The 17,531-nt window shown below is 35.9% G+C and overlaps 1 protein-coding gene across 1 annotated transcript; it reads left to right on the top strand.

The window, feature by feature from the left end:
* Positions 1–1,988: 1,988 nt before the first annotated feature.
* Positions 1,989–5,933, top strand: GCK72_012649 (uncharacterized protein; the record flags this gene model as incomplete). The annotated part of the gene is made up of 5 exons (XM_053729281.1): positions 1,989–2,140; positions 3,720–4,055; positions 4,103–4,616; positions 5,601–5,807; positions 5,856–5,933. 5 exons carry the CDS (start codon positions 1,989–1,991, stop codon positions 5,931–5,933), a joined length of 1,287 nt encoding a protein of 428 aa, XP_053584053.1.
* Positions 5,934–17,531: the final 11,598 nt, after the last annotated feature.

Here is a 17,531-nt window from a genome sequence, read left to right as displayed (position 1 = left end):
GTCTGCACACGTTTGCAAAACGTTGTTTTATTATTTTGTCAAGTTTTATTATCACTCACTTCATTTTAGTGAAAGAATATTCATCCTGGACAAATTTTTCGAAAATAGTGAATTTTGGTCAAAATGAGTTTTAGAGTTTTGAGTGGAACTTTCCAAAATCGCTATTAATAAATGAAAGCTTTGTATATTTTACTACCAGATACACAATTGACATTTTCAGAAAGTTTCAAGAATGTACGTTATCTGAAAACTGAGATACACGTCCTGAAACTTTGAAACAGTAAGTATTCTGAGAGGTCGATTTTCGAACTTTGTCAAACCTTGTCTACCGGAGTTGAAAATAAGGGAAAACATGAGAAAACACTCGAAAACGATATAAAAAGTATATTTTAATCATACAAAACAGATTTTCGTGAAAAAATAATTCCGGAAAATCAACTGAAAATCCGATTTTCGAGGGTGTCCTATCCTTTTTGCACGACCGAAAAAGTAACTTTCTGGTGGTACGGCAATATGAAAAGTGGTAAGATGACGAAAATATGTACTCGGGGGTTATTTTGTACGCTAAATCGAATGGCAGTCTCAGATTTTTCATAACTTTTTTCGTTTGTTCAGGAGGCCCGAAATCGAGGGGTGTCCTATCCCTTTTGCACGCACTGTATTATATTATTGGTCTGGTCACTATTGTGTAACTTTGATTCGCAAGTACAAATTATTAAAAATACATTAGAAATGTCACATCGATAAAATTGATAATTAGTTTGGTAAGATTTTTTTTGAACTTCAACACCCCAAAAATAAGTTTGAAGTACCTTTTCATCACTAAATTCACTGAAGAACTGCTTAAATTCGTCAACTTACTCGAATTATATTTCAACATGTCCCAAAAACTCCCTTTTCAAAAGTTAATGTTGAAAAAACAACGAACATACCAAAATCAAATGATGAGCACGTACATGAAAGTTGATTGAAACATTTATCACTGTTTTCCCTGTGTATCTTATCTTGTCACCTCCATTTGCTAGTTAGTATTATTGGTCTGGTCACTTTCGTGTAACTTTGATTCGCAAGTACAAATTATTAAAAATACATTAGAAATGTCACATTGATAGAATTGATATAAACAGAGACTTTTCGAACTCCCCGACTTCTTATCAGCCAACCAACAAGAACGCCGCAGATAAACTACAGACTTCAGGTTAATATTGAAAATGCAATTATTCAAAATACACTGAGGTCTTCTTAATCATAAACACTTTAACCAGAACCAGCAACAGCAACAATTTCATCAAGGACGCAACTTTTTTGTGAATTTTACCCACATGGCATAGACGCTTTTGTACATTTTCGTCCATCTTTCAATGTTATGAGTCATTGTTGTAAGCCTATGAATCATTCCTTCCATTTATTTAAAAAAATCTCCTCCATGCTCAATATAATCGCATCCTATCTTCTTTTAATAAATATTACCCGCAGCCAAAGCTTTGAAAGTTAAATTTTCCCTGATACAAATGCCACCATAGTCATTATTCTTCTTTTCATGACAATTCTGAATGTACTCTAGAAATAAGTAAATATATGTTTCCTTGTGTTCTCTAAACACAACAAAATTTCTTTCACTATTGCCAGCGCCTTCCCCGCGGGACAGAACACACGCACACAAAACTGACCTTCTCCGTTCTAACCACCCCCTCTTCTCCGCCGTCTCTTTGCTGCACTTCTCTTCCCCCCAATACACATTTTCCGTCCAACACCCCCCAATGCATTCTCCCAATGCATTCTACCCCCACACAGCTGACACTTTTTATCTTTTCTAACCCCTCTCGTTGTCTGAACTCTCCATGTTCCCTATGCACTCTCCCTGCCATTCACTACACTCTAGACGCTCACATTTTGTTTATCTACTTTTTCCCTTAACCTTACTTCTTTTTTAACCGGATTCAATACTTCAAAATATATTAATTTTTTTCAAGATTTCCAGACAAAAAATGTCCGACAGCGATCATCTATTCGATGGGTTCGTTGGCTACGTCGCAGAAGTTTCCATCAACTCGGAATCGCCGATTACAAAGTATTCGTTGTCGAGAAGTTTCAAAGATCTCTGCAAATTGAATATCAACGACAGATTCTTTTGTAATAAGTGAGTTTTTATGATATTTGAAATTAAAATTAAACAAACACTTAAATTTTTTGACAGAATTTTTTTCAAAAACTTGAAACCGATTAATTTCTGAATTGTGATTTAATACTGATGTTGCAACATCGCTTCACCAAAATTATTAAAAACAAATTTTGTGTAATTTTCCACAATAATAGTTTTGAAAATTAGTTGTCTCTAAACAAGATATTTCGAAACCGACATATTTTGATAGCGGAGATGAAAAATAGTAAAAAATCCAAATCTCTTGGTTTCAAAACCAGTTATTTGTCTACGATATGGCTCGTTTCACAGTTCATTAGATTAATTGAACTTCATAACGAGAAGCCGATTCATTCAGAACAAGAGATATAAAAAAAATAATACTGGAAATTTTCCGATAAGAAATTTATGAAAACCTTGAAACCGAAATTATTTTCAGATTCGACCAAAAAGTTGTCGAGCGTTTGCTCAATTCAAAGAAAATAGTGTTTTTGAAAATACTTTTAACACGAAGTGTAATCCAAATCGGTATTGTGTTCAGTGCCAAATTCCCCCCAAAATATACTAATGAGTATTTAGAAAAACTTTTGTAAATCAATCAGGACAAATTTCGGAACCAAAGTCGAAATACACAATTATTTGGAATAGAAAACACAACTTTTTGAAAAATTATCAGAAATTAAAAAATGAGCAACGCAATTGCGACAGTCTCGTGAACTCTTGCTTTTAAACTACTTTGATCAAGTGCCGTCTCAAAGAGCAATTTTTCAGAAAAATTTAATTCCGAAAATTCTGGTTCCAAAAGTGTGGTTTCTAAATTTTCGGTTTCGTAATATCCAAAAAAAGTTGTGCTGTTCAAACTGTAACCTGAAACGGGAACACCGATTCACTTGTGGCGTCGTTATTATATTTTGAAACCGATACATTTCGATAACACATGAAAATAGTATTTCTGAGTTTTAGGTGAAATTAAACGGAAGACAGTCTTATTTTCATTTTTTTTGCGAGTGGTTTCGATTTATTTTACCTAACAACCAGAAAAACAAATATTTATTTTTTATTTATAAAATTACTCAACATTTTCCCATAAGAAATTTATTAAACAATTGAAACATACATTTTTTAGATTCGACCAAAAAGTTGTCGAGCGTATCATGAAATAAGAAAAATAGTGTTTCTGGGAATACTTTTATCACAAAGTGTAAACCAAATCAGTATTGTGTTAATATTCAGAAAACACAGAAGTCTGATTTTAGCTCTTGTTTTTAAAGTATTTTTGATCATTTAGCCGTCTCAAAAAGCATTTCCTATCAAGTGTTTAAAAATTTGAGGTATCAAACCTAGACTTTTTGAAACCGATACATTTTGATAACAGACCTAAAATGAGTATTGAAAGTTTGATTTTTCGGTCTTATATGAGTTTTAGGTGAATCTAAACAAAAAGACGGTCTAGTTTTCAATTTCTGGTTTATTTTACCAATGAACTAAAGTAACAAATAATTATTTTTCACAAAAAAAAATTACTCAACATTTTCCCATAAGAAATTTATTAAAAACTTGAAACATACATTTTTTTTAGATTTGACCAAAAAGTTGTCGAGCGTATCCTGAAATCAAAGTACGACATCGAATTGAAAGCGAGAATATTCTTCGTCACAAGCACCCCAGTCACCTGGCCGGATTTTCTAGAGGAACTTGGAAAAATCGCGACTTACGAACTGGACAGTCATTATCGATTGATAAGGTACGTGTCGAAGGTTGACGGCGTGACGAAATTCAAAGGAGAGCATAGAAAATGGAATGGAAGAGGACGGGCGGTTCAGATGGATAGTAGCGAGGTGCCAACAGAGCCGAATAGGGATGATGGAGAGGTGTTCGGTGTGGAAGAGGAAGTGGAGGATCCGGAGATTATTGAGTAAGTTATATGGAAGACTAATTTTTTGACTAAATTTGGGTTTCTAGGCCACCGAGAGTTCCCGTTACCCAGCCACAAATGCCGCCACCACAGTATATGACTCCTTGGATGAGAGGCCCCGCCTACCAGTTTGTGGTACCTGGAAGCCAAATGTATTATGTGTCACAACCTGGACGTGTAAATCCAGAAAGTTCTACGCCGGAAGACGATGAAGGGAGATCGAAGAGACAACTCCCAGTGAATAATGAGCCAGGGCCATCGACGAGTAATAACAGAGACCCTCCTGAGATGGAGCCATCACCCAAGAAAATGAGGAAATCAGTGGAGCCAATTTTTGAGGAGAGAAAAGTTGAGGATCTGATCATATTAGAGCCTCCAATTGTGAATCAACCACTAATTTCACGGAATCACGGATCGTCTTTCATGGATACCAGTTCTTTAATTAATCACTACTCAAAATTCCTACGGGAAATTTATTTCTTCCACGGAGAAGTTTCTGGAAGTTTCAATCGGGAGATCAAGGATTTGTATACGGCGGTGGAGAATCAGAATCATGGAATGGTAAGTGCAAAAAATATATTCATAGCCTCAAATCGAAACAATGTAATGACCAGACTAGCACGTGTTTAGTTGAAATGGTAGAACGGTAAATTTTGAAAGTTGGCCATGAAGTTACAGTATGACTAATGGTTTGGTAGAGTTTGTTCCACTTTTGTAGTTAACAAGATTTTTTTTGTAAACACTCACCAGACGGTTAAAGCCAAATGTGTATTTTTTGCATGAAAAAAATGCTTTATCTATCATTTATTGGAAGAAATTGAATAACACGTATTTTAAGTACGCACTGGCAATTTTTATTACATTTTAATACAAAACATTGTTGTAACAGTCAAAAAATGTTTAGAGTCTTGAAATCTTGTCACTTTTTGAACTAACACATGTACTGTGAATAATATATTAATATTTTCAAAAAAAAATTTGAGGGCTGAATCGCAAGGGCGGCAGGGGATTGTGAGCGGAGCTTAAACTGCTAGTAAGGAAATTCCAGCTGATTTATTGACGAGTAGCATTCAATTTCAGGATAAACTCGTATTTTAATCGATTTATTCTACTTTTTGCAGTATATGTCCATGTTTTTCATGTATAATCAATTAAAATACGAATTTATCTTGATATTCATAGCTGCTTTTCAAAAACAAATCAGTTGCAATTTCATTCTCTTGCTGCTTGAGCTCCGCCCACAACTTCCTGCCGCACTTGCGTTTCAGCTAGCGAAATTTCTTTTTGAAATCCCCCGGCCAAACTTTATTTTTTCACAGTAGACTAGAGTGGATAATCACTTCTCGAAGGGACATCTGTTCAATTAGTACATGAACCTTAATAAGGTTTAGGTTTGATACTTACAACCGACAAAAATTGTTATTTATGACGCTCTCTAGAAGTTTAATACACTTTCAAAATTTACTGTTCTAATATTTCTACTTTTTTGTGTCAGTTAATCAAAAATGTTTACTTCGTAATTACGTGCATATGTATAATTTTCAGAACATTACCCCATCAAAGATCAAGTCTCATCTGGAAGTGTGCCTTGATGAGATCTGCGCTGATAAAACGACCGAATCTGATGACACTTTGAACCTGACCACAATGCTAAACGATTTAAACCAAATGGCCAGACACTTGGGAGATGATCTTTCGTTGAAAATCGTCCCGTTGGTCACGATATATTTGGAAGAAACAAAGGAGTCGGATGTGAGTGGTTCTTGAATAAGGACTGAAAATTAATGAGTCAATTTTCAGACTGTGTCGAAAAAAGGGGCAAAAGAGGCAATTGAGAACATGATTAATAGATTGAAGAAATGTGCAAAATCATCTTGAATTCAATTTTTCCTGTCTCGTCTTGCCGCATTCATAAATTCTGTTTTCTGTTCCTTTCAAAGTTTTACTATACTTGTTTTGCTTTAATTTACGAAGTGAAATAATGTGCTTAACATTAAATTTTAAATAATAAATAATAATTGTTCTTTACGGCAAAAGTCGTTCGAAAGAATCTTTACTATTAACAAACACCAGATTCTGTATGTTTGTCCGTATGTCGCCGATCCTACCGCCTTTCCTACTGAACCGATTTTCTTCGAATTTGGACCAAAATATCAGAAATTTTCACCACTCGATGCCCGTATTTTTCTTTTTACAAAATTTTCAAAATGACGCCTTCTGAGCCAAAAACACTGATAAAGCATAGGGGAATGAAAAGTGGAAAAGTGGCGTGAAACTGTCGGCCTAAGCGTCGTCATTTCTTTCCTTTCTTTGGCTTGCATTTCCGGTGGTCGCATAGTTAGGGTTGACGTGCACAGGTAGTTGGCGTGTGGTCCGCATGCGGATTCAGTCCCATTTTCCGTCCGCATAGAGTCCGCGGCGAAAATATGGCCCGCTACGGACTGTATATGAACGCAGTGTGGACTTCGGGAAAAGAGGAGGGAGTGGGCGGCAGGCGTCCGCGCGCGGACTCAGCGCGGACCGTATATGGATTGGCGAAATAGTCCGTATGGACTGGCCGCGGCGGCCGCTTGCAGCAGCTCTTCCGAAGCTCTCGGACTCCTCTCGGATAATGATAATTTTTTAATCATTTACGGAGCTTTTACGTTTCTTTCCCTATTTTTCGAAAGTTTCGCCTTTCTTTATGTTTTCTATATTGAAATTTCTTTTAATTAATTTTTTTCGTGAAAAATTCTCGCATTTAACTGTGAATGATCGAAAATTTAGTATGTTTTCAGTCAGTCCGATGATCCCAAAAAGAGAAACAGCGGCGATAGCTGAAATTGAACCAATTCTTCGATTTCCTCAAAGGTTTGTGATAGTATTCAACATTCTCTATTCAAAATAAATTTTTTCAGTGAGGAAATTCGATAAAATTGGCCGGAACTCCTTCTCAAACACGACATCTGTATTTGTTCGGAGGAGGAACCCTTTTTCGAAAGTAAGTTAACTGAATAATTATTTTTTATTCCGCAATTAATTGATTTTTTTCAGAAATACAAAGGGAAAAACGGAAATCAACGACTGAATATTGCTTCTACGACAATTGGATTTCGATTGATTTCAAGGACACGACTGGCCGACAAACTTGTGATTTCTATGTCTAATTTGCTATGTTTTCTTCTTATTTTCATTATTTTCAATGTTCCTTTCTATCTTTCTTTAAATAAAATAGTAATTTTATCACTAATCTTCCTTGTTAAATGACGATCTCAACCGGGAAACAAAAGTAGGGAAGGGGCTGGCGGTGGGAGGAAGAGAAGCAACTTTTTCGGCGCGCGGACTCCAAACGGACCGTATATGACGCACACATATCGTCCTTAGCTACTTCTTTTTGAGTCCGTCGCGGACGCGTATATGGTCCGTATTTCGTCGCTGGCCAACTACCTGTGTGTCGGCGCGTCCGATCTGGCAAGTTATGCGGCGTTGACTACAGTTAGTTTTAAGTTGGATCCCAGGAGCGAAGAAAGATTTTTTAAATTTTTTTGTTGATAGGTTCGAAAAAAAGAGATTTCCGAAACGTGTTTTTTCCAAGATTGATCAATATCATACAAATACGGGTAGTTTTCTGAAAACAGGTGAAAGATGATTGTGGATATGGGTCAGGCTTGGTCGGAGAAAAATTTTTGGAGCATCGGAGAATCGAAATTTTCTACGAAAAAAAGTCGGAGAATCGGATATCCGACTTTTTCTCCGACTTTTTTTCTCGGAGAATCGGAGAATTTCGGAGAATTTCGGAGAATCCAAAAATGTTCCCAAAAATGCATCTAAAAGGGATTTTCTGTTGCGTTTTTCAGAATTCACTTTTCTAAAACATGTTTAATCACCATTAAAAGCTTTTACCAGTACAAATATAACAAAAACAGGGTTTTGAGTGTCGTCGTCTGCGGTATTCTCCGAAATTCTCCGACTTTTTTTTCTGAGAATCGGAGAATTTCGGATAATTTCTCCAAAAATAAAAGTCGGAGAATTATCCGACGGATAATTTCCACGAAATATACCGTAAAAACACTATTTGAGGTGCCCCTCTAATAGTGGTGCCCCCGACAGACCCTTTGAACAATAAAGGTGCACCCTCTAATTGAGGTGCCCCTCTAATACAGTTGCCCTCCAGTGATTTCCACTTCTCCGAACTGTTCTCTCACATTACTATTTCGCCATTTTTGTTGTTAAAAACGTAGTTTGCTATGAAAATTCAGGATTTTTTTTCCGTTTTTACGTAAAAGTTCGAAAAATTCGGCCTAAACAACTAATGAAATCAAACAAATTCAAAAAATAGTTGGGTATCGAGGTCGGGCGAATTCGTTGACGAAAAATAGAGGTACACCCTCTATTTGAATTGCCTCTTCAATAGAGTTGCACTCCGACGGACCCTTTGAACAATAAAGTTGCATGCACCTCAAATACAGTTTTTACGGTAATGTCGGAAAATTTCAAAGGCGGAAGTTGCGTGAAAAGCGGAAGTTGCGCGAAGTCCAGACATGGGGCTACGTAGATCCCATTCTTTTGAACTGCTGATAACTATCATTTTCCTATTCCCTTCATGGCGTCACTGCCTCTATTGTTCCTGCCGACCATTTAGTGGATGATTATGGTGCTGTTTCTCCTGTTTCCGGTGAAGGCCTCGCTCAGAATCAGATGGGAGATTGAAAGGAGGAGTTGATGGGTACAGGACATTCAACGCATCACACAGGAGTCGGTAAAGAAAAACGACAAAAAGAAGACGCCGGGCTGAATTTTTGCATTCGACTAATCTTTTGGTACTCTACAAGACCGCCAAGAAGCGAAAATTTTCCATGGCTGGGAACAGGGATATAAAATCGCCCACCGGCCTTTTTGACAGCCTTGGCTCGGATTTAGATATGAGCGTAAAGCTTGGCGGAATGGGCGGGATTGAGGACAAGATGATGACACGGGAATCAGTGTGGAAACGAGATAAAAAAAACGCATAACCTCGCTTTAGAGAGGAAGAGAGATCAACTTTTACTAACTTCAGAAAAATGAAGCTGCTGATTCAAATCACATGGTAACCAAACAAAAAGCTGTCAGGGTGACACAAAATTGAGGTTAAAAATCATGGCAGCTGATACAGCAGACAGACGATCTCTACAGTCTGACACTGAGAAGTCGAACAGCAACAGAACCAACAGTAAAAATTGGAAACAGCAGCGAAAAAAGTTCGAAGATAATCTAGAAGGGCTTCAGTAGCTTCCCGGGCAGCTGCCAGACGATCAGAAAAGCCCAATGGTGTAACGGCGAGAAGAAAGGAGCTCTCACTATACCAGAAGGATGGATCAAATTTGTTCATATTGCGAGGGGCAATACTTCAAAGCTAAGTTCGACTTTCAAATGGCGAAGGTCGGTGCGTTCAAGAACCCGATCTGTCAATTTCGGCAACGTTGACTGTAGTCAGTTGTATCAAACCCATGTTGGGACATGGAATATTTTTTCTTATATTCAGATATAGAAAAAAGAGGATTCAAAGCGTGTCGTCCGTTTCCGGATTGATCCACAGAGGCGATATGAATGATTTTTTGTCACCGTCAGAGTCAGATAAACAGGAGATTCCAAACGTGTCGTCTGTTTTCGGATTAATTACGATCCACTGTAACACCTAGAAGGGTGGTGTTGAAAAGGAGGTTTAGTCGCCGTTAGGCGACGTGAACCGACTGGTAATAAACAAACATTAATTTTCAGACTTTGAAAATCCGCTGAAAATGTAAATACAAAATGAGAATTAATATCACGCGGACACACCTAGAAGCTGAAAACACTATTGATTCAAACCGACTGTGACCATTAAACAATTATTTTCAGTTTCAAATAACTCATAATTTTTTTGAAGCTTTCAGTGGCTTACTAGAACAATCGTTGTTGTTGTTTTTTTGAAACTTTTTGAAACTGAAAAATCCGCCGATCGTATGAATTGCTTTTTTCAATCACTGTATCTTGAAGAATCAGCGATAACTGTGCATGGTCTTAAGTTGTCATCTTCTTGTGAATTTAGAATATTTTACCCAAACTGGATGGTATTAATTTTTAAATTCGAAAAGCTTTCATTAATAAAAACTACCCACCTTAAAACTTAAGAACATTTTATTTACAATCAGTTCTAAACGTGTTGTTATTGATAGCCGAATTTGAGCCAAAACTAGATACCCTTTCTGAATCGGTAAGATATTCAAAGAAATTTCTCCGGATTTATGAAAATTCGTTTCTTCATAGAATGTTAGAATTAAAATCACTCGTAGCGCACTCCCTAACAACATCTCATACAAATCATACTCACGAAACTGGAACCTAATAGTTTCGAATCTACGAAGTATTAAAAGATAGTCAGTCCAACAGTCCAACAACAGCATCACTGCCGACAGTATGCAAAGCATCTTCAGAAAGTTTTTGGAACAACCGCAAAAGTTGGCAGAAGTTCCTCAGACAGTTGAGAGTACATGACAAAGTGCTGCAGAAAATTGAGGGTTGCGAAAGTTTGTTTTTGTGTTTTTCTAATAGGAATCTTCTCCAACTCTCTGCAGACAGTTTTCAGTGCTGCCGGCTTTCAGCTACTCTCCTTATGAAACCGAAACTTTCTCTCTCTATCTCTGCGTCTCTTGATTTTTAGTTCTATTTATTTCAGTCTGATAGTTTATGTAATTTGAAGACAGAATACTATCACTTTTTATTGATCATTGATCATATGTTATCTGAAAAAAAGCGAATTTAATTTCCGTTCAAGTTAAGACGCACTCTCTGACTCGTTCGATCACCCATGTTCACCCGAAAAAAGTTGACCATCTCCGATTTGTCCGTCCTTTTGAACAAAGACACTATCAAGTGTTCTCAGCAAATTGGGGTACTTTTTGGCCGGGTCCGTCACCTAGGTACATAGAAAAATCAAAAAATCGATATTTTTCGAAAATTTTTCCTGAAGGAGTTAGGAATGAAATCTCAACGGGAAATTAATGTAGACACTATTTAAGGTATTTTTTGTGTTCAGAAGAAAATTCCAGCTCAACACCTTCACAGTGAAATTTTTGAAAATTCATGAATTTTTCGGGTTTTTTTCATGAAATCGTTTTTATCTCGGCAGGGACACGAGAAGACAGTGTTTTTTATTTAAAATTCGGAATCTACATGAAATTTGGTATTGGAAACACGTTGTCCCTACTTGTAACTCTAGACCCTAAGAACGGTTTTTTAGGGAAGTATGAGAAAAACTGACATTTCAATTTTCGAGGTCTTCCTGTAAATCATTTTTGACGTTTCAAAACAATGGTTTTTGAATTTTTTTATTTTGTCAGGTCATTTTTTTTTCATTCCCAACACGATTTTCGATCATACCACAAAAAATATTCGAAAAATTGAGTTTTTCGAATTTTTGAAATTTTTTTCTGAATTGAATGATTTGAACTGAAATATTAAGGATAGCATTATAAAATTAAGAGAATACAATTGGAACATGATTTGCGTTCATGAAACAGTTAATTTCCATCATCGGCTCATCTGTAACTTACAATTTCAGGATGAAATTCGGCGAAATGTTCAACTTGGAAGTTGAGGAAAAGGTACTTTATACTTGCATCGTTATTTGACAGAGGAATGTGTTGAATACGACAGGAAATGTGAGAAAATTACAAAAACTGATTGATACAGCAAGATTTTCAAACAAATAATTGAAAAAAAAACTTTTCTGACTTCCACAAAAAGGTCAGACAATTGAACACTATGAGCCTCATTTTCTCAATTATTTGTTTGAAAATCTTGCTGTATCAATCAGTTTTTGTAATTTTCTCACATTTCCTGTCGTATTCAACACATTCCTCTGTCAAATAACGATGCAAGTATAAAGTACCTTTTCCTCAACTTCCAAGTTGAACATTTCGCCGAATTTCATCCTGAAATTGTAAGTTACAGATGAGCCGATGATGGAAATTAACTGTTTCATGAACGCAAATCATGTTCCAATTGTATTCTCTTAATTTTATAATGCTATCCTTAATATTTCAGTTCAAATCATTCAATTCAGAAAAAAATTTCAAAAATTCGAAAAACTCAATTTTTCGAATATTTTTTGTGGTATGATCGAAAATCGTGTTGGGAATGAAAAAAAAATGACCTGACAAAATAAAAAAATTCAAAAACCATTGTTTTGAAACGTCAAAAATGATTTACAGGAAGACCTCGAAAATTGAAATGTCAGTTTTTCTCATACTTCCCTAAAAAACCGTTCTTAGGGTCTAGAGTTACAAGTAGGGACAACGTGTTTCCAATACCAAATTTCATGTAGATTCCGAATTTTAAATAAAAAACACTGTCTTCTCGTGTCCCTGCCGAGATAAAAACGATTTCATGAAAAAAAGGTCTGTTGATCGATGCTCGATCGACTCGGAGAGTGCGTCTTAACTCTTTGTTTGCGATTCTTGTTCCAAAGATAATTCAGATCAAATAGTTTCTAGCCTTATTTACGGACAAAATTGAACAAAATTTTAGTTTTATCATACTGTTCTGATTTTAGAATGTGAAATTTTTCATAACTTGATATTATATTACGTAATCCACTATCTCGACTAGAAAAGTTTTGTCGTAGAGAAAAAGTAAGCAGTTTGAAGCGGTAGAAAAAATGTGTACTATCAGATTGTACTTGAAAAAATTTCTGTCTCTCGAAGTGTTCGTTTGTAGTAGACTATGATCCTCGCAATTTGCTTGCGTTTCAATGAGTTTTATTATTGACGAAAGGGCATGCCTCTTATACGACAATCGAGAATTTATTAGCTGCTTTTTTAATTCTCTGCAATTTATCTATCACTAAAAGCCCAAAACCTATTTTTTCGATTATTACGGTTTTCACATAATTTTATCACTCTCAGTATATTGTGATTCCTGTTGACGAACCAGATTTTCCTGTTCTTCTAAAGTTCCCACTGTTTCAAAGTTCTAATTGTTTGAAGTATAATTCAGAAAGGTTGGAATCCTCGATTTTAGTGCGTATCGTAGATGTATTCATATAAGAAATTTGGAGATCTTGCTCCTTCATCGGACCATAGGGTTGATGTTTTCGCACGAAAGGTTGTAAGAAAGAGTTTGTCAAAAATCGGTGACACCAGGGTGGAATCGAACCACCGTCTACAGATTAAGCCTCCGCAGCACTACCACTGTGCTACCGGTGCGCCCGAAATTCGACTCTCTCTTTCTTTACATTAACCTTATAGAGCACAGTCGACGTCCGGCAACGTTCGTTGATTCCTAAAAAATATATTATTATAATAATCAATAGGACCAAATCTGGAATTCCACACTTCTAAACAACAAAAACTCGAGCTTCGCGTCTAGGAATCAACGAACGTTGCCGGACGTCGACTGTGCTCTATAAGATTAATGTAAAGAAAGAGAGAGTCGAATTTCGGGCGCACCGGTAGCACAGTGGTAGTGCTGCGGAGGCTTAATCTGTAGACGGTGGTTCGATTCCACCCTGGTGCCACCGATTTTTGACAAACTCTTTCTTACAACCTTTCGTGCGAAAACATCAACCCTATGGTCCGATGAAGGAGCAAGATCTCCAAATTTCTTATATTCTAACCAGCCTATCTGCCTCGCCTTCGGCGATTCAGTCGGCTGGCCTCTCCTCATTCACGTGGCCACACTCTCTCAAACGTGCCCGCATGGCCGAGTGGTCTAAAGCGGCTGTCGCTGTCCAAAGCACGGCAGTTCGGTTTTGCCCGCTGGCTCAGTTTCTCTTCTCTTTCCAAAACCGTTGCGGACATCGCCTCAGACAGACAGACAAACACCACTTGTCTTTTATATATAAGAATGATTGTTTTATTGGAATTATAATCGACGATCACTTAATGTCAGATTTTATTAATTCAATTGAATTCACCTAGAGGATGTAAATATATGTATTTAGTGAAATAAGATGACTAGCCTGCTACAGTTTCAGCTGCTCACAAAATAGGATTAGACAAAAATTTCTTCAGTGAGTGAGTTATTCATAAGTTAAATGGATATTGACTATACCAATTATTTTCCATTCTCTCAACAATACCCGGCGAGCCTACCTCTATCATTGAAATACTTCCAGAGTAAATATTATAAAAATAAGAAAACTTTTTCAACTCACCGCGTTCTCAGTGAAATAATTTAAAAAATTAATCATTCAACACTATAATTATTTCGCATTCCTATTCATTGTAACTGATATGGAAAAATAATCGTTCCACCTGATAACATTTACGGTTTTTACGCGTGTCATTACTCAATTTTTACTGTATTCATTTTAATTTCGTTTGGAAGCATACTTAAACTTTTGGTTGTCTTTCCACCTCAAAACAAAACATTTTAATACCAGACGCTAATAACAAATCATGATATCTTGAAACCGAGCTTGAAAAAAACAACAGAAAAACAAACATTTGCTGTTCATTTTTATATACGTGGAGCATGATAAATAATTATTTTTAGTATTTCTGTTCACGTTTACTAATAGTTTCGAAACGGTATTCTACCTAATGAGGACCGAACCGGAACTACCGAATTGAGGTTTATTGGCTACAAAATGACGATTCCTCATTTCTCAGTCAGTTCTGACTCCTACCAGTTCTTCTTCGGGCGGTTGTCATCAGGTTTTGCACATTTGAATCATCTGGTTTCAAAACCCCCTGGAGCTACTAGGTCATCGTTAGCTTGTTCTTTGGAATCACTGAAATAGAAACTTAGAAATAAGAAATCAACACTTTCCTAAATTGTGACTTTCGAAACTTGTAGATTACTCGGAACAGTTACGTTTTTCACAAAAATTTGATTATCCTCACTCACAGTTTCAACAACTGAATTAATCATAATGGTTCTGTATTTATTCGTTATGATCTTCTCAAATTTAGGAATTCTGAACAGTTCACTTTTCAGTTTCAATAAAACGCTATTGTCAAACCGGTCATGTTACGATTAGTCACTTTTAGTTCTAGAATCCCAGATTCCCTTAAAAAATATGATCAGAAGTTTTTTTTTTACCTTCAATTGTTCTTCTCCTTCTCCTTCCCCTCCCCACTCCAAAATTCATTTTTCGTACGTGACCTCGTTAAAACGGTAGTTTTTCAAAGGTGTTACATCTTTTGATAGTTCTTTTGGTTCTTTCATTTTTTTCATTTCTCTTTCTCTCCTGAATAGAAATAAGGGGATAAACTGATAAGAATAGTGATTTGGTGACGTCGTTCATATCGGTTTTTGGGGTCAAAAAAAAAATAGTTTCATTAAAAAAACGGTATGAGTGGTTCAATTTTTGTAACCTATTTGTAGAGCAACTTTATTATATTTCACAGCCCCTGTAAATATTGAGATCAATAGGCACTCTGTAACCATTTTCTAAATATTGAAAACAAACATTTTCGAATACTAGATCAATACCATTACTGTAGTACAACAAAGACTGAGTTGCGATTTTCGCTACAAAATGTTTTTTTCTATTGCTTTATCACAGTTTTTGCCTATTCCCCGTTGAAACTTCTGTGTGACTTTTAGTCTTATTGATGGACGGATGGTTAGTGCTCATTCTTTCTCAGCTCTCTTTTTTCAGAATATTGTAAAACAGCACTCATGTAGTATGTTAGAGCCCAATTTCAAATATTCTGTTAAAACTGTGCAGATTAAACAATTTCTGTTTCTTGATGATATTTTTTCTTTCCGTTTTTTACCAGTTGCAATTTTTGGGTTCTTCCCTTTATGTTTATGTCTTGTTTCAACTTTTGCTTTTTTTTAGAAAACTTGAGTCATAGCGATAACAATAAGTTCAGGTTTAAAAAAAATCATTGTTTGACTTCAGCTTGTTACTGATCTCGTAATATCTATAAAAACGAGAGCGTTAATGCAGTCACCAATTTTCTGTTTCCACAGATCTTTATATAATTTTAGGTACTGATTTATCTATTCTCCTGTGTTTCCGCTGTAAAACTCTCTGACTTCCTTTTGTGTAATTATTGAATCTATAATGCTTGCATTTTCATCCCTCTTTTTTTCGAAATAATGTGAAACGGTACTCGTTAAGTTTGTTAGAGTATTATATAAATCCCGTTTTCAACTAAAATAAACAATTTTTTCACAAATTCAAAGTTTTACCAATTTCTGATTTATGATGTTACCGTCCTAGGTTTCATCGTTTCAACCAGATTTTAATTTTTTTCCTTTTATTTTTATGTTTTAACAGCAAGTATAATTATTTTTTAAGAAAAATAAGTCAGAGTGATAACAGTAATTTTATTTTGTTTTATGCCATAAGTTTCTAAATTCTTTCTGTTTCACAAACATGTGTTTTGCTCTATCTAGCATCGATTGTAGTTTTTTTTTGGACTCTGTTCGTAAATATGTTATCACTTTATTTACAACTTTCTTCTCCCCACTTTTCCCATGAAAAATGAATCATAAACGTACCTGCTATGGGTTCGAATTGACGCACTTACTATTATTATCACTATCAATTCAACCATAATCACTCCCGGAATGAAGATCATTTCACAATACCTAGAGTGTGAGTCTCTCCAGATGCAAAGTGCCTGAAACGGAACTCTAAAAACGGTAATCCAGTTTGAATTTGTGTACAAAGCGAATGTGACAAGAACACAAAGTGTTATGTGAGCTCCAGAATTATCTCACAAGGGAACCTTTTTCATACGATGGTTGAGAATTTGCTGAAACTTGGCACATATATACTTTCGAATGTGCTTAATTAAATGGCGTTGTCAGAATTTGCAGAGTTATGCTCATTGGCTGGAAATTTGGGTCTGAAAATTCTTGAAATCCAAGCCTCATTGTTCTCCGCGCGGCATCCACTTTCTTCATTTCCTTTCTGACCACATTTTTTCAGCAGCATCGGTGGCTGAGTGGTAGTGGGCGCGCATAGTAGTAAGAGGACGAGAGTTCGGACTCGTTGCTGGTTTTTTCTTTTTCTTCTTTTTTTTTCAGAGAATTGGAAGCATCTGGAACTAACTCTTTTGATCTTTTGCAGGAAAACTTTAAAAATTTTAAGATTTCCAAAGGAAGGTTCGAGAAGACCGAAATGTTCCCTATAAAAGGAGATTTTTTTGTTTTTTTCACACTTTATACTGTTTTTTCGTTTTATTTGTTCGTTTTATTTATTATGTTGTCAGTTTCTATGTTTTCATATAGATGTTTTCATATAGTTTCTATGCTTTCATATAGATCTCAGTTTCTATGTTTTCATATAATTTTCATTTTGTAATGGATTAAACTAGTCTAATAGTCCGATTTAATATTGTCGCTATTTTTGAAATGTGGCATCAAAAAGTTTGTTCTCCGTTTCGGTCACACCTGGGTATCTGGTCAACGCCATTTCCACATTGTATCCCAATCTACCAACTACCAAAAACCATTGAAGATACATATTTCGGAAAACTGAAACTGAGAATTTTATGAATTACAAAATCTGTTACA

Source organism: Caenorhabditis remanei, chromosome IV (genome assembly GCF_010183535.1).
Source record: "Caenorhabditis remanei strain PX506 chromosome IV, whole genome shotgun sequence".
In the NCBI taxonomy this organism is placed as follows: domain Eukaryota; kingdom Metazoa; phylum Nematoda; class Chromadorea; order Rhabditida; family Rhabditidae; genus Caenorhabditis; species Caenorhabditis remanei.
This window is presented reverse-complemented; position numbering and strand designations above follow the sequence as displayed.